The sequence below is a fragment of the Ranitomeya variabilis genome, chromosome 2, assembly GCF_051348905.1.
Source record: "Ranitomeya variabilis isolate aRanVar5 chromosome 2, aRanVar5.hap1, whole genome shotgun sequence".
Lineage (NCBI taxonomy): Eukaryota > Metazoa > Chordata > Amphibia > Anura > Dendrobatidae > Ranitomeya > Ranitomeya variabilis.
Window position 1 is genome coordinate 224251080 of NC_135233.1, and position 21426 is coordinate 224272505.

Here is a 21426-nt window from a genome sequence, read left to right on the forward strand (position 1 = left end):
TCAGCCGTTCGAGATATTAACATTTTTATTTGCTTTACTGCTTGCTGCCTTGGAGACCGACCACCGCTGCTTGACAGCAGAACATGTGCAGTGTTTACAAGCTCTTTTCTACTGAGCTTGTACGCGCTGTTTTGATCTGCCCAGGATTGCTGGCGCGCGTCGCCACCTCCTAATCCGGCTAGCTTCAGCACAGTGATTACAAGCTAGACATCAGCAGCGGTCGGTCTCTTGGGCAACGAGCTGTAACTAAAAGAAAATGTTAATATCTCAATAATGGCTGCAAATGTTAATAAACAGTAAATTGAAAAAGTGCTTGTTTTGACAATGTCTATCTATGAAGATGGGAATAACCCTTTATAGGCTGTCAGGGCACGCTGGTAGTTGTACACTAGTTGCATTATAGGGTAAAAATAAGTAAAAACTCGTGACAAATCTCTTTCTAAAAAATCATTTTATTTGCAAAACAATCTGCATAAAAAGAACAATAAATATCGTTATAACTATGTACAGGCTTTGCATAAGTTAGAAACAAACAAAAGCGATCTAACGCTCTCTGGAGACAGACAGCGCGGTGATGAGACTGTCCCCTTGGGTACCACCACCAAACGTAACGGTCACACCCCTCACAGGCACCGCCTGGCGATACAATATGCCCACCATGTAACAGAGCACACAATGCCTTGTATACATGATTCTTTTCTCTGTAACACCAGGGTCAGTCCTGCAAGAAGCTGATAAAGCGCATACATATTGTATATTGAGGGACACAAATAAGACTGGTGCATGTGTATTATGGCCCATGACAAACAATCGGAAATCCCATCGTTTGCTATAAGCAATACCTCTTCCCTGCCATATAATTATAATATACATCCACACAGTGTATTACTTATTAATTCCTTATTATACAGTGGAAGGGAATAAGGCCAGGGCGGCATACTGCCCCCCTTCTAAGACATAGGTGGACCCCCGAAAAACCACAGGAAGAACCAGAAGGAAGGCACTTGTACAGCTCCACTGAGGTAGGCAGTGCACTGCATGGCTGGTGATGAAGGAGGAAAGGATTCTCGATAGCGCCAATCGATACGGTGGAACTCGTCATTTCACCTGGATTGTGGAAAGAAAGTGCTAAAAATGTCAAATGTCATTTGTTCTGAAGAGTCTGCGGGTGCCGTCCAATGACCCGAGAGTTCCCGAATCGCACGTCTTCTCATCGGATGGAAACGTGCAGCAAAGTCCTAGTAGGAGACCACCAGGTTTCTTCCCATAAGTCATTACTATGGGATGTGAGAAAAAGTCATGAGACCCCCAAATCTATTATAGATCTGTCACTTTGTTTTCCACCAGAGCAGAGATCTGTTGTAAGCGATACGCCAGCTGCATCTTCTGCCCGCTGGGATCTTCCTCCAGGGCCTGGCTGATCTGTTTGTAAAAGAAAAAAAAAAAAGGTTAGTGGGAGTGATAAATCTCCATAAAGAGACAGAAAAGAAGCTACAAAGTCTCGGTCAGACCGTCACAGTGAGCTCGCTGATGGACTCTCAGTTAACTCATTCTGCATCCACCAATGGCCAGTGCAACATAGAGGCTAAGAAGTGAAAAACAGCGCAACATTTTTAATGGAACTCAAAATAAAAATGATTTTTAGCTGAAAAATATCTGCATTTAAGAAAAAGAAACGTGGCCCCAAAAGGTGAGCAAGCCCTTTAACCCCAAGGAGACGGATCAGCAGAACAGACACGTAATCGTCACACAGAGATAAGCGGCTGCCAGATGCAACTACTGACGCTTATCTCTAGGAAAATAAATCGTCCTGAGATCCAACGTGTCCGATCTGTTTCTTGTGACGGTGACAGCGCCACTCACCGGATCATAGTACTTATTGATGTAGTTGTACAGCTCCTGCAGCGCCACCATGGAGTTCAGGTCATCGGCGTGAATCTGAACGGAAGCAGAAATGGCAGGTGTAATACACATATACATTATACTGCCGGAATCTGACAGCTGCAGATCTATATCCCGGGGTCGGCGACTTATCAACGTGCGCAGACCCCATAACTCACTCACCCCCGACAGCTCTGTGAGAGAGGAGTTCATCTCCTGGTAACTAGCCGGGGTAGTATCTGCGATGTCGGCGTAGTACCTGTATGAGGAAGAATACAGAAAAATCACCTGTCATAGGTATAACGGGGGCCGTACACATTCATGGCTCGTCCGACTGACCGCCGTCCCCCCACACAGGCTTCATCCAAGTATACATGTATTCTGTATAGAAATAAGAGGCTGCCAGGCGCCTCAAGCAGAATCTTATCTATAAGGACCAGGCATGTTCAATCTCAACATGTCCAATCCCTAATAATCCAATGTACTACAGTACACAGTGAATTCCCCTCGCTTACATTATGTAGGGTGCTGTAAGAAAGGTCACTATATAGTGCAACAGATCCCCCACCACTGAGACCCTAAGAATTCAGGTAAAGAGAGTGACACATGGGGAAACAGACCATCCCCTAGTCTTCTACAATGAGAAGGTGTACTTACTTCTCCACCAGCTGCTTGTATCGTGGGATTTCACGAGCGTATAGTAATTTATTAACAGGCGAGTCCTATAACAAAACAAACATAATCAATCCAGGCAGAAAACACATATATAATATAATGAAATATATATATATATATATATATATATATATATATATATATATATATATATATATATATATATATATATATATATATATATATATACCTACCATATATGTAAAGCTATGGACCTTTCAACAGACTATGGATTCTTTACAGTACAAGCAGTGAGACCGGACTGTGGATTGTTTACTCTACAAGAAGACTATGGAATCTTTGTACAGAGATAATATGAATATATATATATATATATATATATATATATATATATATATATACACACACACACACACACACACACACACACACAGTATATAAACCACACACATAATATATACTCACTCTGCCCACTTTGTGCTCGGAGATGGTACACGAGTCGATGAAGGTCTGAGCAATGACTGACAGAATGGAATCCACATTCTCCGACACCTCGATATCGAAGACCATCTGAGGGTTCTTCAGGATGAGCACCCAGAACCTCTGCATCAGGCTGAGGCCAAGCGGAGAGACACATGAGCCTCACGGTCATTCTTACGACATTTTAGAAATGGATCCCCCCAATAATAACACAATGCAATAAATCTGTATACACTGTGCTCCCCCTGGTGGCGGCAGTGAGCTATTGAGGCCTGATTGCAGCCGGAGCTGGGGAATTGGGGCACAGTTTATTGCACATTCAGCAAATAAAGCTTTTCGTGCAATAATGAAAAGTTATACAATTTTCCAATATACTTTCTGCATCAATTTCTCACGTTTTTTCAAGATCTTCTGCCGGGATCTTAAAAACCAGGAAAAAACAATATTGATGTCCTGTCCTTTGCTGAGGAGATTAATATTAAATTGGCGGAGGGTCCGGCTGGCTGCAGCCTTCACTTATAGCTTTTTTCAACTTCAGCTGAAGTAAGGTCAAAACGGGCATAAGGGTGTGAGGTGGAGGCTGATGCGGTGACACACTGCACTTTCTATTTGCTGGTATGTCTAACTCCATGCATGGTGTACACACGTTCTCTGTTGGGACTTGTTGTACAAAATCTATACATGAACATTACATTGCATATGTACACACACACACACACACACACACACACACACACACACACATACATACACACACATACATACACACACTTCTATATTTTGGTAGTCCTCTGCCATCTAGTGGCCACCTTTTGTATTGTCCTTTCTTCTGACTTGTGTCCCTCTTCAGCCTCCTCCCTACTTTTCATTGCTGTCTTATTTATTTTTACACCTAGGACAGCAACAATGACATTGGGTCATCCTCTACGTCCAAAAGAAAGAAGGTTCAATCATAAACACGGATGGCGATTCTTTACTGTACGAGCAGTGAGACTAGGGATTCTTTACTGTACGAGCAGTGAGACTATGGATTCCTTACTGTACGAGCAGTGAGACTATGGATTATTTACTGTACGAGCAGAGAGACTATGAATTATTTACTGTACAAGGAGTGAGACTATGGATTCTTTACTGTACGAGCAGTGAAACTATGGATTCTTTACTGTACAAGCAGTGAGACTATGGATTCTTTACTGTAGTAGTAGTAAGACTGGAATATTTACTGCACAAGCAGTGAGACTATGGATTCTTTACTGTACAAGCAGTGAGACTATGGATTATTTACTGTACTAGCAGTGAGACTATGGATTCTTTACTGTGCGAGCAGTGAGACTATGGATTCTTTACTGTGCGAGCAGTGAGACTATGGATTCTTTACTGTGCGAGCAGTGACTATGGATTCTTTTCTGTGCAAGCAGTGAGACTATGGATTCTGTACTGTAGTAGTAGTGAGACTATGGATTCTTTACAGTACAAGCAGCGAGACTGGATTATTTACTGCACCAGCAGTGAGACGATGGATTATTTACTGCACCAGCAGTGAGACGATGGATTCTTTACTGTACGAGCAGTGAGACTATGGATTCTTTACTGTAGTTAGTAGTAAGACTATGGATTATTTACTGCACAAGCAGTGAGACTATGTATTCTTTACTGTACAAGCAGTGAGACTATGGATTCTTTACTGCACAAGCAGTGAGACTATGGATTTTTTACTGTGCGAGCAGTGACACTATGGATTCTTCACAGTACAAGATGTGAGACTATAAATTATATACTGTACGAACAGTGAGACTATGGATTATCTACGGTTCGAGCAGTGAGACTATAGATTATATACTGTCAGTGAGACTATGATTCTCTACTGTACGAGCAGTGAAACTATGGATTCTTTACGGTAAGAGCAGTGAGACTATGGATTCTTTACTGTGCGAGAAGTGAGACTATGGATTCTTAACTGTACAAACAGTGAGACTATGGATTCTTTACAGTACAAGATGTGAGAGTATAAATTACATACTATACGAACAGTGAGACTGTAGATTTACTGTACATGCAGTGAGACTATGAATTATCTACGGTTCGAGCGGTGAGACTATAGATTATATACTGTCAGTGAGACTATGGATTCTTTACTGTATGCACAGTGAGACTATGGATTCTTTACTGTACGCACAGTGAGACTATGGATTCTTTACTGTACGAGCAGTGAGACTATGGATTCTTTACTGTACGAGCAGTGAGACTATGGATTCTTTACTGTACGGGCAGTGAGACTAAGGATTTTTTACAGCACTAGTAGTGAAACTATGGATTCTTTACTGTACAAGCAGTGAGACTATGGATTCTTTACTGCAACAGCAGTGAGACTATGGATTCTTTACTGTACGAGCAGTGAGACTATGGATTCTTTACTGTACGAGCAGTGAGACTATGGATTCTTTACTGTACGAGCAGTGAGACTATGGATTCTTTACTGTACGGGCAGTGAGACTATGGATTCTTTATTGTACAAGCAGTGAGACTATGGATTCTTTACTGCACCAGCAGTGAGACTATGGATTATTTACTGTACTAACAGTGAGACTAAGGATTCTTTACTGTACAAGCAGTGAGACTATGGATTCTTTACTGTACAAGCAGTGAGACTATGGATTCTTTACTGTAGTAGTAGTGCGACTAGGGATTCTTTACTGTATGAGCAGTGAGACTATGGATTCTTTACTGTACGAGCAGTGAGACTATGGATTCTTCACAGTACAACATTTGAGACTTTAAATTACATAAAGTACGAACAGTGAGCGTGAGACTATGGATTCTTTACTCTGAGCAGTGAAACCATCTGCTACTAGTCTGAGTGCCTTGTGAAGAGCCGGGAATTAATTTTTCCCTTAATATTGAGCTATTAGTGTCGGCCTAATGGGCTCTGTGCTTTCCTCTGGACCAACATGTCAGATTATAGGTCACACTCGATGGACTTGGGTCTTCTGACCTGCACCCACCTGTGAGTCTTCCAGATGTGGACCGTTTCCTTATCTGCAATTCCATGTTTCTCAGCCATTTCATCCAGGAAATCAAAGTAGTATTTAATGGCAATGGGGACAGGGCGGTTCACTCCCAACATGGCCTGGAAAGTGTCATCCACAAACTTCTGCAGTGTGCCCTGTGAGGGGTAGGGATGGGTGAGCCTCGGCCGGAGCTGACCATGACCCTCCATATCTGCGGGTGACCCTCCTCACCTTCATATACAACAGGCGCGTCAGGTAGATCTCGGGGATGGCTTTGGCGCGCTCTCTCTCCCGCAGGCTGCTGCGGCGCTGCTTACACACCTCAGGCTCCTCCACGGACTTCACCAGGTGCCATATTCTGATGCCATCGTCACCATCCTCGAGCATTGGGGTCTCTGATAGAAGTGAGATACGTGATGGGGGGACGGACGTGGCGCTGGGCACATATGACAAGTCTGACCCAAGTACTCACTCTCTCCGCCCATGTAGTTGCTGCTCGGCATCTCACACTGGTCATTATGTAGCCGGGGGATTAGAGTCACGGTTGCGGCATCCGGGACCTGTTACAAGAAGTGAATGGTAGAACCCGTCCTAAAATCTGGGGGTCCCACAAATATCACACTAGACCCCGTACCTTATAATGGTTCAACGTGTTCAGCCTCTTCCAAACACCCTGCGCTAATGACGTCAAGTCTTCGTCCGACAGAGTCAAATGGCCCGCCTGACCAGAGCGCCACTCTGTGGAGACATCAGACATTACACAGCCTGCGTACTCATTGCAGGGTCCCCTGACATTACACAACATGGCATCCATATGCTTAAAGAGGCCCACACAAGACAGCTGAAAGGGCTGATTTCAGTGGGACCTGCCGATCTTGTGTAGGGGTCTTTTTGACTCCCCCGTCCAACAGGTAAATAAAAAAAGATCAGACATGTTAACATTTCAACATGCCACATCCTTTGTACTCATGAGAGATAAGTGGCCTAAAAATGGCTTATTCTTGTCTCAATATTTTGCATATATGCACTCTCAGCCAAACTGAGTGTGCATGTGTATAGAGAGGGGGCGCCGGTAGGTTTAGTCTGTGGAGAAACAATCCAGCATATTTTAAAAGGTTTATCAGCCTCTTTAAACCCCCAGCAATCAACTTTAATCTGGAAGCAAGGACTTCATTTTCCTGCAGCACCTCCAGAGACCAAATGAAGTATTACACAGCTTCCATTATTATCATCCAGCCGGGTCCTCCAGATTGACAGATGCTCTTTATGCTAGCTAGTAGAGGAGGGTCCTGAATGTAGGCCCTTTCTATAAACCCATAATTACCTATTAGGGTATTTATCGAGGAGTTGTGATGGTTTGGGAATAAAATATGCCAAGACATTCACTAGCAAGTAGAGTCTGATATGTAGGTAAATGTGGACTAAAGGGAATGTGTCGTCAGAATATGATCTGGTGTTTATATCAGGATTTGAGGTTTTGCATATGTAGAAAAAAATTTATATATTACTATTTTTATAAAAAAAAATATATATATAAATAGTAATCCTGTGACTTCTTTTTTTTTTTAACGTTCTACTTCCTGTTATTTCAGGAAGAGTTTTCATCAGGCTCCTTATCATCAGAGGCAAGATTACAATGATAGGTGACACCTCTCTACACAGCTGATAACAGAGGGTCCATCAATCTCAATCGGTGATGTCACAGCTGACCTGCTCCTCCTCCCTTCAAAATGACTTGCACATGCGCATTATATGCTTCAGTACAAAAGATTGGGTCAGTCTGATCATTGTGGCTAATGTACATGTGTTGTTTCCTGAAACAATGATTAGAGCCTACAAAAGCCCCAGTGGTCATTGTGAAAATATATAATACAAGGTATAATTGTAGATATACCAGTTTAGGTCTTACCCAGGTCAAGTGTATGGACAGGAGGCCGCTGTGAGAATGGCATTCCTTTGTAAATATGGCTCAAGATCTTCCTTTTAACCTGTGTGATGGTGTCGGTGTCCAGCACTTTGACAGGAACCCGCTGCACCTCTGCCCCATTCTTCACTATGACGGTTAGAGTCATCGGCCGGCACTCGATGTCCTCCCTCAGGAGCCGCCCGTCATTCAGAGTGCGCTTAGCTTTACCCGTCACCGCGTCCACGGGGCCCTTATCCACCTGATACATGATAGCGCGGTACAACTTGTACAAAGGCTCTGCTGCCGCCTCCTGCGCGGAGAGGAAAGGAAGACACTGACCAGGTGGGGTTCCCCATAAGAAAGAGATACTACACCTGCCCCTCTGATCGACCATTTTTAGGACACCAGTATCATTGCTTCCTCCAAAACACGCATCCCCTGGGGCACTCCAAAAGATAACTCACATATGAGACGTGGCAAAACTGTCTTAAAGGGGTTCAACAACCTTTTCATTTTTCCATTTTGCCGAAATGTGGGTTTTATTCCTACGGTGGGCCTTGCAGTCCTCAGCTCCTCTTCTCCCCCTTTGATTGACAGTGGATATGCTGCATTATGCCAACAATGGAGAAGAGGAGCTGAGGACTGAAGCATTGGATGATGACCGCAAAAAGGGATTCCCAACTTAGATTAGGACGATGCGAAGAAAGAACGTGCCGGGGTCTCTGCATCGCAACGGATAAGTCACGTTACTCACCCGAAGGAAGGAATGCAGGCAGATGGACATCCAGTTGGTCAGCAGTTTCTCCACTATGGTCTCTGTCCTGATAACAGAGAGAAGACGTTGGGGACACCATGGTTTGGGATCTACCGGTAAGATCTACACTCTGTACAGTCCAGCATGTACCTGCGGAGCAGAAGTTTGGGATTCTTGGCCACACACTGGTCTATCAGGTTACACAGAAGGGTCTTCATCACATCCGTCAGATACTCCAGTTTACCGTGCAGAGCCACCGTGAGCAGGGAGGCGGCGTGACAGCGGTCTCGCTGTGAGAGCGTCACTTGGGCATCCAGCGTCTCGATCAGCTGGGACACGACAGATTGAACATGAGGCTGAGGTCTCAGTATAAATTCATAAGATGTCAACTTGTGTTTTAAAAACCTCACAGGGGAAGCTCGTACCTTGGTCAGGAAAAGCTTGTTGTTGAGCAGGTTCGAGAGCTGGGTAAGGCCTTGCTCCACCGTGGCTCGCCTGCTCTCTGGGACGTCCAAGCGCTTACGGACGGGCGAGACGGTGTCCCCGGGGAAAAATATCTTTTCTGTGTATGTCGTATAGTCAAGAAAGGGAATGCCCGAGCCTTCGATGTCGCTAGTAAGATCCATCATTTCGGTCATCAGATCTGAAAGTGGAATAAATAAGAACACCCGTGTGCATGATCTGCTTAGCCGAGTGTGCACGTGTCTAGTAGGAAAAGAGGTGGAACCGCGGCCGGATGTGCACGGTCTGCTCTACGCTAATCTGGAAAAAGAGACATCGGGACAGTACCAGTAAACTCCTTCCGGCACTGGTCTCCCACACTGGTCTCCAGGTTCTCCAGTTGTACCAGGACCTTCTCATAATCCCTCTTCGCCTTCTTACTCTGTCTCCTGTAACAAACGCACACGAGTTACATATCCCCAGCGTAAATGTGCCAACATTCACCGGGAAGGCAGCTTTTACCACAATTTATGAGTAGTGATATTTCTGATCATACCGGTACATGAAGATGATGATTAGCACAATGGGGATCAGCAGAGCAGCTCCAACTCCTATTCCAATTTTTGCTTCTTTAGGGAAACTCGACTGCCCGTCCTCATCATATTTCACTTGGCCGAGGTTGAACTGGAGATTTCCCATGTGCACCTTAGTTCAAAAATGATAATAAAAAAAAGGTATGAGGTTGTTGTTGGCAGCGTTACATATACACAGGAGACGAGGCAAAAAAATTCAGGAATACTAACCACAAACTCCGGGAGAGAAGAAGTGGAGTCGAGCGGAGGTGGAGCAGTAAGAGGCGGCTCGCAGTACAAGTGGTTGTGAGTGAGGGTCTTCACGGTACAAATACCATTTCCAATCATTGCCCGAACTTCTTGTTTGCTGATGCCTGAATCTAGGCCCTCGCCCTGTAAAACCACAGAATGCAGCAATCTAATGGATATATGCAACATTTTGAATTTATCCTCAGACTGCACTTTACATTTTGCGTGTTCAGATTACAGCTTACGGGAGAGCCATCTGTGGTCAGGGACACCAGCAGAAAGCTGCCCGAGGTGGGGGACACTGGCAGAAAGCCGCCCGAGGTGGGGGACACTGGCAGAAAGCCGCCCGAGGCCGGGAACACCGGCAGAAAGCCACCTGAGGCGGGGGACACCGGCAGAAAGCTGCCCAAAACTGGGAATACTGAGAGAGCCCTCCACCCCCGAAGCCGGGTGGGTCGGCATAGAGCCAGCCTCCCTCCTCATTCTCAACACCTGACCCCCCACACCTGAGTCCAGGGATTACGGCAGGGAGACCCGCCCCGGAGGCCATCGGCAGAGGCCGGAGACACAACGAGAGAGCCCACTCCGAGGCCGGAGACACTGCGAAAGAGCCCTCTCAGAGGCCGAAGACACTGGGAGAGAGCACAATCCGAGGCTGGAGACACCGCGAGAGAGCATCCTCAGAGGCTGAAGACACCATTAGAGAGCCACCTCCAAGGCCGGAGACACCGCAAGAAAGCCCCCCAAGCTTGGAACACCATTAGAGAGCCCTCACCGAGGTTGGGGACACCGCGAATGCTCTCATATTGTTACCTCTATATCAAGCACGTTCCCGGGTTTCAGGCTATATGGTTTGCCGGGGTTGTCACGGTTCAGGGGCTTCAGGACCGGGTTCTTCTGGTAGGTGAAGTTCTTCCCGAGGCTGCTGTATGGAATCCTGACATTGTCTAGTACAAATAATATATCCACAAGGACGGAGTTGTCGGGGACAGACGGTGAGGTGCACTCCATGAATGTAGAGTTTTGGAGACACGGTTCACTAATCTGATCATGGAATGTGAAACAACAAAGGGCAAAAAAAATATTAAAAATAAAAACAAAAACAGAGCTAAAAAGCAACAAAGTATTAAAAGAAAAAGTATTAGGATGATTGGAAAGGGCCTCACCTCATGGACAGGACCAAGAATAAATTCCCTCTTTCGCCTCCTCCTTCTTCTCCTGCTCTCCTTTACCGGCTGAGGCTCCTCCACCGGCGACCTCACCAAAGCGCACATTTGTGGCGTCTGCACGACATCCAGGTTCACACCCGTCACCACAACTGTCCGTCCTCCTCTGTGGAAGAAGCAATGGGACATCCATGAGATGGAAGTCTCAAACATACTGATGCCGCTCAATTCCAAGTGTGATGAGGAGGTCCTGAGGACAGATAGCCAGAGCACAAGTCGGCCATGTACATGTCCTGGGAGACCCCTGACAATGGGTCAGCATCAGCCACAACTCTTTAAAGGGAATTATTGATGACCTATCTGCAGGATCAATCGCAGATGGGTGGGGATCCAACAGCCGGCAGCCCACCAATCAAAAGGGTTTTGCTATCGGATGTAAACACTTTTGCATACAAGATGTTCTGCAGCAGCTCACAATGGCTTTTGCACTTTGATTGAAGCTGCGCTCATCAGCTCCTTTCTAAGCTGATCTATGATGATCAGGGTGCACAGGGTGTCAGACCCCCAATGATCTGCCATTGATGAACAGATAGGGCAACAAGCCGTATGCCTGGACCGCCCCTCTAACTAAAGCCCAGAGATGTAATTTCCATCCCTACCCATAGAAGGCGCTGGAAGGATAAGCAGAAGAAATGGTGGGGTTTTCTGTATAGTCGTACAAGGTGTCCATCAGACGTCTTCCTGTTCTCCCATAGAAAACCTGCACTGCCATCTCCTGCTGCACAGAACTGGGGCTTGTGACACAATATAACTGGTCTTCTAACAAATCCCCAAACCTGAAAAAGACAAAGAAAACAATAATCCATATTATTGGGCACAAACAACAGAGTAAAATAATAACATAAGAGCATAATATCACTCACACTTCACAAGGCAAATCCCCGACAGTCACTGCTATCTGGTCACCGGTCAGTAGCTTGGAACCGAAAATGGTGATGACTGTCCCACCAGCCATGGGACCCCGTACTGGATCCAGCGCCTGAAGAATGGGGTCCTGAATTGTAAGAAAAAAATCCATTGTTAACATGAAGCCCCGGCTGCAGTCCCTAGAATTATATTAAACGAGGGCGGTCATTACAGAGCCTTAAATAATAAACCTGACTGCCCATCGCCAACCACTAGGGGGAGCTCACTGCATGGGGCTGATAAAATACTATACAGAGATTAAAGCCCCCCATACACATTATACAGCTGAACCTGCAGAGATTGAGGGGTCATCAGACAGTCTAATGAGTATCGGAGACTCCAGATTCTCCCCTGACTGATGATGTTGGGGGAGAGAAGGATCAGACATGAAAATTTCAGTGTCCGATCCTTTTGTTCTTCCCACCACCAGAGGAGTCAGCATAGAAGACACAGGCACGATAAGCAGTGCGGAGCGTTCCTGTGTATGTCGGGGGAGATAGCTGTGCATATGGGGGCTTCATCTGGCTTACCTGATAAGAGAAAAGCTCGCTGGAAATTCCAGGATCCCGACCATTTACTGAAACTTGCACAGTGCCAGACATCTCCTCTGGACTCGCGGACAGGGTGCAGACAATCCTGTAGGTAAGTAATCAACTAATTAGCAGGCCCCCCCATACCCCAGACATCTGGCCCGACTCTCCCATATACAGGACCGCTCGCTCTGTATATAAAGAGACTTGGGCTGGAGGCGTCGGGATGCACGCTAGACCCCCACTACATGTAAAGACCTCCAAGCCTCTGTTTTTGGCCATTTAGCACTCAAAATCAGAGAGATCTGGCATTTATCACCTAGTGATCACCTAGTCTTTATGCATTTTTGCGCCATATTTTACGCAACGTTCTTCATTATATATATATATATACATACATATACACACACAACAACGTGGGCTTGTTTTTTGTTAGCCAGATTTTATTTTTAGCAGTTTTGGTACAAAATTTTGTGCGATAGTGCTGCAGTGGAGTACAAAACTTGTGAAAAAAAAAAAAAAGTTTATTTTGTGCAGTCGAAGACTGAGAGGCGACACTATAAATCTTATCGATAGGAAGGTGCAACATTTTACTCAAAAAGGGCACAAAAAGAAAAACAGAGGACAAAGTGAGAGCATCATTGAATCTGTGCAGAATTCATCGAACACCCTGCGCCATTAGATGAATTTGGGGCAAAATCCCCCAGCGGAAAAAGAGGGGGAAAAAAAAAAGGCTCCTGCAGTGCACAAATCTATTTCTGCAGTACTACTACCCACCACCAGGGGGTGGTAAATAACAGGCGCAGCAAAGTGTGACTAACTAGGAGTATGATGGATCCGAGTCGCTAATAAACACGTCTATTTCAGGAAGCCGCGGTGGACGGCAGCCGCTACTGGAACTTTTATAAGAGGCAGGACACTAAAATGAAATGTCCCAGTAAGCAAAGGCTTAGAAGTACAGAAGTGGTGAAAAGGGGGTGAATTAGTGCGAAAATCCAGAAAGAGCGCTCATTGCAGCGGTCTACTAACCTGTTGGATACGACGTACAGTTCTGGCAGGAGGGAGCACGGCTGGTCACATACAGTCACTGACACTTCTTCGGCTTTCTGGCCCATGTTTGCTCCATCGATGGTAATGGTCGTGCCTCCTTCCAAGATACCAGTCACAGGGGAAAACTAAAAAGTAAAATATAATAATTAAAAAAAAATCTCCATATTATTCTCTAAATATATACAGTTACAATCAAAATGATCAACCTGGCTATAAAATATGTTTGCAGCAGGTTATAACAGCCAGAGGTGAAGATATGTTTGCAGCATGTTATAACAGCCAGAGGTGAATATAGGTTTGCAGCAGGTTATAACAGCCAGAGGTGAATATATGTTTGCAGCAGGTTGTAACAGCCAGAGGTGAAGATATGTTTGCAGCAGGTTATAACAGCCAGAGGTGAATATATGTTTGCAGCAGGTTGTAACAGCCAGAGGTGAAGATATGTTTGCAGCAGGTTATAACAGCCAGAGGTGAAGATATGTTTGCAGCAGGTTAGAACAGCCAGAGGTGAAGATATGTTTGCAGCAGGTTATAACAGCCAGAGGTGAAGATATGTTTGCAGCAGGTTAGAACAGCCAGAGGTGAAGATATGTTTGCAGCAGGTTATAAAAGCCAGAGGTGAAGATATGTTTGCAGCAGGCTATAACAGCCAGAGGTGAAGATATGTTTGCAGCAGGTTATAAAAGCCAGAGGTGAAGATATGTTTGCAGCAGGCTATAACAGCCAGAGGTGAAGATATGTTTGCAGCAGGTTATAACAGCCAGAGGTGAATATAGGTTTGCAGCAGGTTATAACAGCCAGAGGTGAAGATATGTTTGCAGCAGGTTATAAAAGCCAGAGGTGAAGATATGTTTGCAGCAGGCTATAACAGCCAGAGGTGAAGATATGTTTGCAGCAGGTTAGAACAGCCAAAGATGAATATATCTGAGACTGCAGTAGTCGGCAAAAAACCCCTATATTTTGTAGTAAATTTGGAGCAAACGTGTTTGATTTGTTGTGTTGAGCGATTTACATTGTTCTAGTTTCATCAGTATACTGATCCATGTGAGGGCTGTTGTAACTGAAGTATGAGGCCGTATTGTACTGTACCCCCCCACCCACACAGAATTCACGGCGTACGAAGTGGTAAGGCTGTGCGTGGGCCCTGTATACGTACCGAGTGGATGAGCGGTGTGGGGCAGACATGGACGGTGCTCTGGTCGCATTGATCCTTGTGCACACACAAAGCATTGGTTTCCTCTCCGCACCACAGGCACTGGTACTCCGGGGGCAAGGCCTGGCAGCGGCTGCAGTCCGACTGCCCCACAGAGCAGTTATACAGAGTCACTGGGGGGATGAAGATGAAAACATTTGGGAAAGAGAATGAAAAAAAAAAAAAAATGGAGTAAAATAATGAAATAATGACCGTCCTTCATGTTGTTTCAATATTCCAGTTAAAGGGGTTTTATGGTTTCAGAAACTCCCTAGTTTGATATAAAGATTAAAAAAAAAAAGGAAAAAAAAAAAAAAAAAAAAAAAGAGTTCTCTCATTCTCACCCGGTCCAGCTCTGATTCTTCACCGCTATTGTCTGCAGCACTGACATCACATTGACAGCACTGCAGACAATCACTGAGATAAACGACTCTGCCCAAGCTGCTCAGGGAAACTGAGCTCTCTGATTGGACTTCCAATGTGGGAGTAAGCAGACCTGGAAGACCCCTTTAAAGCTGGCAATACACATTTAATAGCCGTGCATATTTTTTATTTTTTAAATTGAGGAGTAAGCAGCTACCAGATCCCGACGGTGACTTATCTGGTTAGAGAATTAAGGATCGGGCATGTTGACATTAATATGCCTGAACCCCTTTTTCCCCACATCTCAGTAATAGATTAACTGCACATCAGACGGTAGGGTGGTCCCATCAACATCGGTGGGTCCAGATAACATTATCTTAATGTGAATGGTCGTCCACGGCTTAGAAATCGGCAACCTATATGTATGCTGGGTCCTCAATATCAGATTGGTGCTGGTCCAACACACAAGACCCCTCCAAAGTGAGCTGCAGTACCCAACAACAGCCACAACACGCTGAGTGGCGCTGTGCTGCTCCTGCTCTGTACACCGCCAGAGCTGAGAACAGCAGAGCGGTGGGGATGGCGGGTGTCAGACCTCCACCTTTTAATGCATACGTGATACAACGCACGGCACAAAGTCATGAATTATCACACAGTCAGTAAATATCCTGCTATGGTGAACCAATAAATACCTGTAATGTCCCCCTCGTTGTCCACGCGGTACACGTCCCCTTTCTTCACATACACGGGGACCTGATGCTCCATCACTCGTAGGGGGTACTCGTACTATCAGAGAGAAGAAGCCGCCTGGTGTTAATCATTACATCCGCTACATGGCGGCATCATCACAAATTAATAGGGCTCATCGATATTTTCCTATACAAGTTTATACATGGAAACGGTCCCTGAAAGAGTTAAACTTTTTATCCATTTTGAGCAACTACATCGAGACCTTCATGAAACGGCCAGAGCAGGAAAAGCCCCCCCATCGGAGGACCCAAGAGGACTACGCATTACAGACAACCCATTGTTTCCAATTAGAATTGTGTAATACTATATTTTTCCTGTGGGGGCACTGCAGAGAAACTAAACACTTGCTGTGATTGTGAGAAAAAAGGCAGACGACCCATTTTAAAAAGGCGGCAACCTAAATCCCCTGCAGTCAGTCTCGCGCACCTTATGGGATTCACAATGGACCTTATACAGATCCTTTTCTGCGGTCGTCTGGCTGATCTGCGCTCTCAGGGTGATGGGCGCTCCTTCCACCTCTATGATGCAGTTGAATTCTAGAGCTTCGCCCTGAAAAAAAGAAAATAAATAAAACATTGAAAATTATTCCGTTGCCAAAAATGGCATTAAAGGGGTGGTCCGGAACTAGAAAAAGGGTGTGCTTTTTTTTGTATTACTGCTCAACCCCATTCACCTTCCAGATAACCCCCGGGCACATAAGACAAGCAATCAAATGCAGAAATAATAATAATAATAATAATAATAATAAGCATAATTTAAAGAATATATAATAAAAAAATATATTAAAATAAAATGTTGAATAATCCACCTTTTCCCAGTAAAAAAAATTAAATAACGACAAACATATTTGGTATTGCTGCGTTCGTAAGGAAATTCAGATCCGTCAAAATATAAAATTATATAAACCGTATAATAAAAATCGAACATGCCAGAATTGTATTTTTTTTTATTGTTCATCGCTGAAATTTGCCCATAACAATTGAATAAGCGATCAGTACGACCCATGTTCCCCAAAAGTGGTATCAATAAAAACGTCAGCGCGACAGAAAAATAAAATTATAGGGCTCAAAGCAAATTTTTTATTTTTTTTTTTTTAATAAACTATTATTTTTTTAAACCATTAAAATATATAAAAAATACAAGATTAGTATTCTGTAATTGTTCTGAGCTGTAGAATCATGTTTCCAAGATATAATTACCGCACACTGAACAATGTAAAAACAAAACGCAAAAAACAATGGATAAATTGATTTCCCCCCCCCCCTTTTTCCAATACAGTATATGGTAAAATAAATGGTGTCATTCAAAATTACAACTCATCCTAAAAAAATAAAAATAAATAAAAAAGTCCCCATACAGCTATGATCATGAAAAAAAAAGTTATGGTTGTGGGGGAATTAAAAAAAGCGCAAACCTAGAAAATTGCTCAATCAGGAAGGGGTTAAGAGGCGTCTCTAAGTTACTTAACACAAACTGATCCCTATAGGAGAATCTGCCGGGTTCGGTTATACTACTCGCTTAATAAATGCTGCAGTACCAGACATGGCCTTAGGACAGGAGTGGCGCTGTTGAGTGTACAAGTGAAAGTGTTTGGATGTGAATCTGCCCAATATCTATTATTACAACACACACAATTTGACAGTATCGACAAAACTCACATTGAGGAGCTGCAGATTGTATCCGATCAGATCGAGTTCTCCGTCCATGCCAACGTGAATCAAGTGAGAGCCTTCAACTTTCTCCACCCGCGGGCAAGATCCCGGACCCCACAGCTCCCTCTGTTCATCCTGCAAGTACAGTAAATATCTCACTGTATGGGCAAATCCCAACCAGATCCCATCAGCATGGCACGAGGACCCAAAAACATGGAAGGTTCTCCCCCCAATGTTATGGTCGGTGACGTGGCACCATGCCCCGTGGTCACTGTGGACCCAGAAGTAACTATGATCCTTACGCTCTGGCTGTAGATGATGATCCCCTCGTGGCTGCACTGTGGAGTGTGAGAGCAATGGTGGTCCGACAGACACCAGTAACACCTCCAGGGGCTGCTCACACACGCGCTGCACCTGTAAAGACAAACCCTGCCATCATCATCTGTGGGGTACAGACACGTATAGCGCCCCCTGTCCTGAGAAAATATGGCCTAAGACTGAGCAGACGTCGTTCTATCACAACGAGGTGGGCTTCCAACTCTCAGGAAGTAATCTGTTCCCATTATTATCATTTTACTTTTTTAAATGTCACCATCAGTGATTGACAGCAGCATCTAAATGGTTAATAGCAGCAATCGGAGCCAGCTCCACTCACTGCTGTTAAGGGCAGATGACGGCTGTATAACACTGTACTTATGGAGTGTGCGAATGAAGGGGTTAACGATTCTTATGCCTATAAAATTATTCAGGGTTCACTTAATTACCAACCACAGCCTGGGCTAACTCACGGATTAGTCACTGCCAGGTCCATAACAGCCGCACAGTCATAGAAGACAAAGTCGGTCACGGTGACGGTGACTTCATGGAAGACCAGCGCCAAATGTACAGTCACGTGATCTGGAAGAAAAAATCTAGATATATATTCGCTTATAGCGATTTATCATTACACGACGTGTATGCGGTATATGTGTGCAATATATGTCACCGGTAGTATCCTGTAATATCCAGCAGGGGGAGCGAGCAAGAACAGGGAGAAATCTCAAGGATAAAGGGGAAATAAACTTATAAAAAGAAAACTTTTCACAGTCACATGTCAGAAGTTCTGATAGGTAAGTGTCAGGACCCCCACAGGGGCAAACAGAGAAGGGGCTCAATACCAAGCCTATGTAGGGGTCCGTGCTCAGTTCTGCTCATGCGGAGCCTTATTGACCCTTCGCTTGCCAATTAGTGGGGTCTTATGAAATAAATATACTTCTTGGAACTGAAAAATCAAACTAGTAATTCTCACATTAGTTCCACTGAATTACGATGTCCTTATATAACGCCTGATTCTGGTCCAGGTCCACCCTACTATGGGCACGGGACTGTTTGACCCTACTACCCTGTAATTATATATATATATATATATATATATATATATATATATATATATATATATATATATATATATATATATATATATATATATATATATATATACACACACACACACACACATACACTGTATATATCACTATACCCATGCTCCTCTGACCACCTCCACTGTAAACACAAATGGATTGGGCATGCTGGAATCTAACATGCATGATCCTCTCTCCCCAACATCTGCTGACAAAATAAGCAGGAAGGCCACTATACTTAGTAGATCATTTGGCAAATTAGCCGAAAACATCTTCACTAGACCTCAGGCTTATGCCCCCCACATACGATCGTTGACCCGACAGTTATATCCCCCGACTCCCCATAGAAAAGGATCGGCCATTGGAAATCAAACATGCCAGCTTTATTTATTTATCGGGGAATAGTCAGGGCCCCCCATACACATTAGATTGACAGCTGATCGGGACAATATTTAGTCTAATGGGTATGCGGCCCGTTAAGCATAAAGGCACATACATCCACTATCAGGATGATTCACATTTACCAAATGTGGGAACTTAACGCCCAAAAATGTAATTATCTGAGCTTTTCATTATTTGCTACTCAAACGTCATAAATAAACATAGGAGTTGTGGGATCGCTGAGAATCTGACAGCTCCAACTACAGGGAGGTAATTGTCCCCCGTATAAATACCACAGTACTGAGCATGTGCGACCACCGCTCCTGTAAACAGTGAATAAAGCAGTGGTCGCACATGCTCAGTACTACTCAACACACACAGGAGGAATTTAGGACCCCTGCCCTCTTGATTGTGAGAGACGAGGCTGCCGGACCCCATCTTTTCTACAAATATCACCAATCCTGTTGGATATGCGATGTATGTTTTTTTCTTGGAAAGCCCCTTTAATTTTTTTTTTTATAAGAAATATTAACTCTCCTAATTCTGAGCAGAGATTTATCTGCACGGAAAAAAAGGAAACTATTGAGTGCACACGAGAGAGACTCATGGACAATTAGAAGGAGCAGGCTTCATAGGACAGGCACAAGGTTCCTGATCAGGAAGCCTGACCTCCGAGCAGCACATAGCCAGGCCCTGTACACACTGGCTTCTCGTGAACCCTAAACCTCCAATCTCTGCAATCTCAGGAACTTTACCACTGCTCTTGACAAACCTGATTATTATCGCCAGAGACAAAACAACCAGCGCCATCGATACCTGCAGTGACCGTCTGCAAGGCAAGGGATGCAAGGAGACCACTGTGGAAAACTTATGGGGGTGCAGCTGAGTAATTGCTGCACTTAAGGGTCTTAATGGGATCATCTACTGTAGAAAAGTTCTGGATCCTCATCTCATGGTCAGGTTTTAAAGAGCGTCTCACACTCTGGAGGACCAGCCCTGCATTTCACAGAGCATGTGTGTAATGCTTTATTTCACCTGCGGAGGCGCTGCAGGGAAACTGAACACTCACTGTCAGGTTTTCCCACAGATTACAGCTGATCGCTTGGTGTTCCAGCAACAAGAAGGACTTGTTTGACATGAAGAACCCTTTTACTCGGTCTTTGTAATAGACGGGGGCTCACCTTTGTCGGGCTGATTTGGGGGCAGTAGTCCCGGTGGCGGAGAGGTGCACCTGACATTGTTCCCATAGACATGGGCAGGACTGGACCAATCATTGAACAGACAATTCCAAGCGTCTTGTTCCGCACCTGATGGAAAGTTCAGCACAGTCATGGAGACCTGAAGAGAAGTGAGAAATATAAGGTTCATCTGCCGGACCCCTCATGCATTTTTTTTTGAAGACCACCAAGTTTCTAGCGCATTATGGGAGATAAAGTGACAGATACAAGGTTAAGGGGGTTATCTCAACAAGCACAGGAGAGAGAATAAGTGTATGACCCCCATACACGTCTTGGCTGACCCCGCTAATATTCAGCCTACAGTCTAAGTTGTATGGGGGCTTCCCGGCTCTCCCCCAGTAGATGATGCCTGGGGGCATAGCCGAATTTAGACTGACGATCATTTAGTTGTCTAAAAGTTAAACTACGGAAGGCTCGGCTCCTGTGTATGGGTGGAGTCAGGAGAGGGAGCTTTATGTATGGGGTCCTTAGGGTCCCATTTTGACACCCGCCAATCATGAGAATGGGTGATTTTGGTAGTGCCCCTCGCTATTCATTCTCTATGGGGGCAGCAGTGAGCACATTCCTGACAAATGGTGAATAGAGCGGTGATCACACATACACTATTGCACCATTCACATGGGACCCCCATTCTCCCAGCGATCATACATTTTTGTAGAAAGCGATAACCCCCTTGGTAGTCGGTCAGATAACTGCAGGCTAATTCCAAGATGGGACCAGCAGAACTTTGACTTTTTACTTTGGGTGTGAATAGAGAAGTACACTCCGCGCACATGTAGTACACGCTTTACAACATTGCTCAGTGGTTTAC

The 21426-nt window shown here is 44.7% G+C and overlaps 1 protein-coding gene across 3 annotated transcripts in view; it reads right to left on the reverse strand.

The window, feature by feature from the left end:
- Positions 1-436: 436 nt before the first annotated feature.
- Positions 437-21426, reverse strand: part of PLXNB3 (plexin B3) — a 55973-nt gene continuing 34983 nt past the window's right edge. For all 3 annotated transcript variants that reach the window (XM_077283772.1, XM_077283771.1, XM_077283770.1), the window contains exons 7-35: positions 20559-20715; positions 18385-18493; positions 17899-18010; positions 17603-17731; positions 16371-16493; positions 15887-15980; positions 14796-14965; positions 13619-13764; positions 12590-12695; positions 12017-12147; positions 11753-11929; positions 11094-11259; positions 10741-10971; positions 9910-10071; positions 9663-9811; positions 9455-9555; positions 9091-9308; positions 8816-8994; positions 8666-8732; positions 7915-8221; positions 6640-6743; positions 6478-6565; positions 6237-6400; positions 6000-6160; positions 2983-3130; positions 2539-2603; positions 2065-2140; positions 1864-1938; positions 437-1422 (exon numbers count right to left, since the gene is read on the reverse strand). In XM_077283772.1, coding sequence (XP_077139887.1) covers positions 1318-1422; positions 1864-1938; positions 2065-2140; positions 2539-2603; positions 2983-3130; positions 6000-6160; positions 6237-6400; positions 6478-6565; positions 6640-6743; positions 7915-8221; positions 8666-8732; positions 8816-8994; positions 9091-9308; positions 9455-9555; positions 9663-9811; positions 9910-10071; positions 10741-10971; positions 11094-11259; positions 11753-11929; positions 12017-12147; positions 12590-12695; positions 13619-13764; positions 14796-14965; positions 15887-15980; positions 16371-16493; positions 17603-17731; positions 17899-18010; positions 18385-18493; positions 20559-20715 — 4020 coding nt within the window. In that variant the 3' untranslated portion in view covers positions 437-1317. The remainder of the gene's footprint in view (positions 1423-1863; positions 1939-2064; positions 2141-2538; positions 2604-2982; positions 3131-5999; positions 6161-6236; positions 6401-6477; positions 6566-6639; positions 6744-7914; positions 8222-8665; positions 8733-8815; positions 8995-9090; positions 9309-9454; positions 9556-9662; positions 9812-9909; positions 10072-10740; positions 10972-11093; positions 11260-11752; positions 11930-12016; positions 12148-12589; positions 12696-13618; positions 13765-14795; positions 14966-15886; positions 15981-16370; positions 16494-17602; positions 17732-17898; positions 18011-18384; positions 18494-20558; positions 20716-21426) is intronic.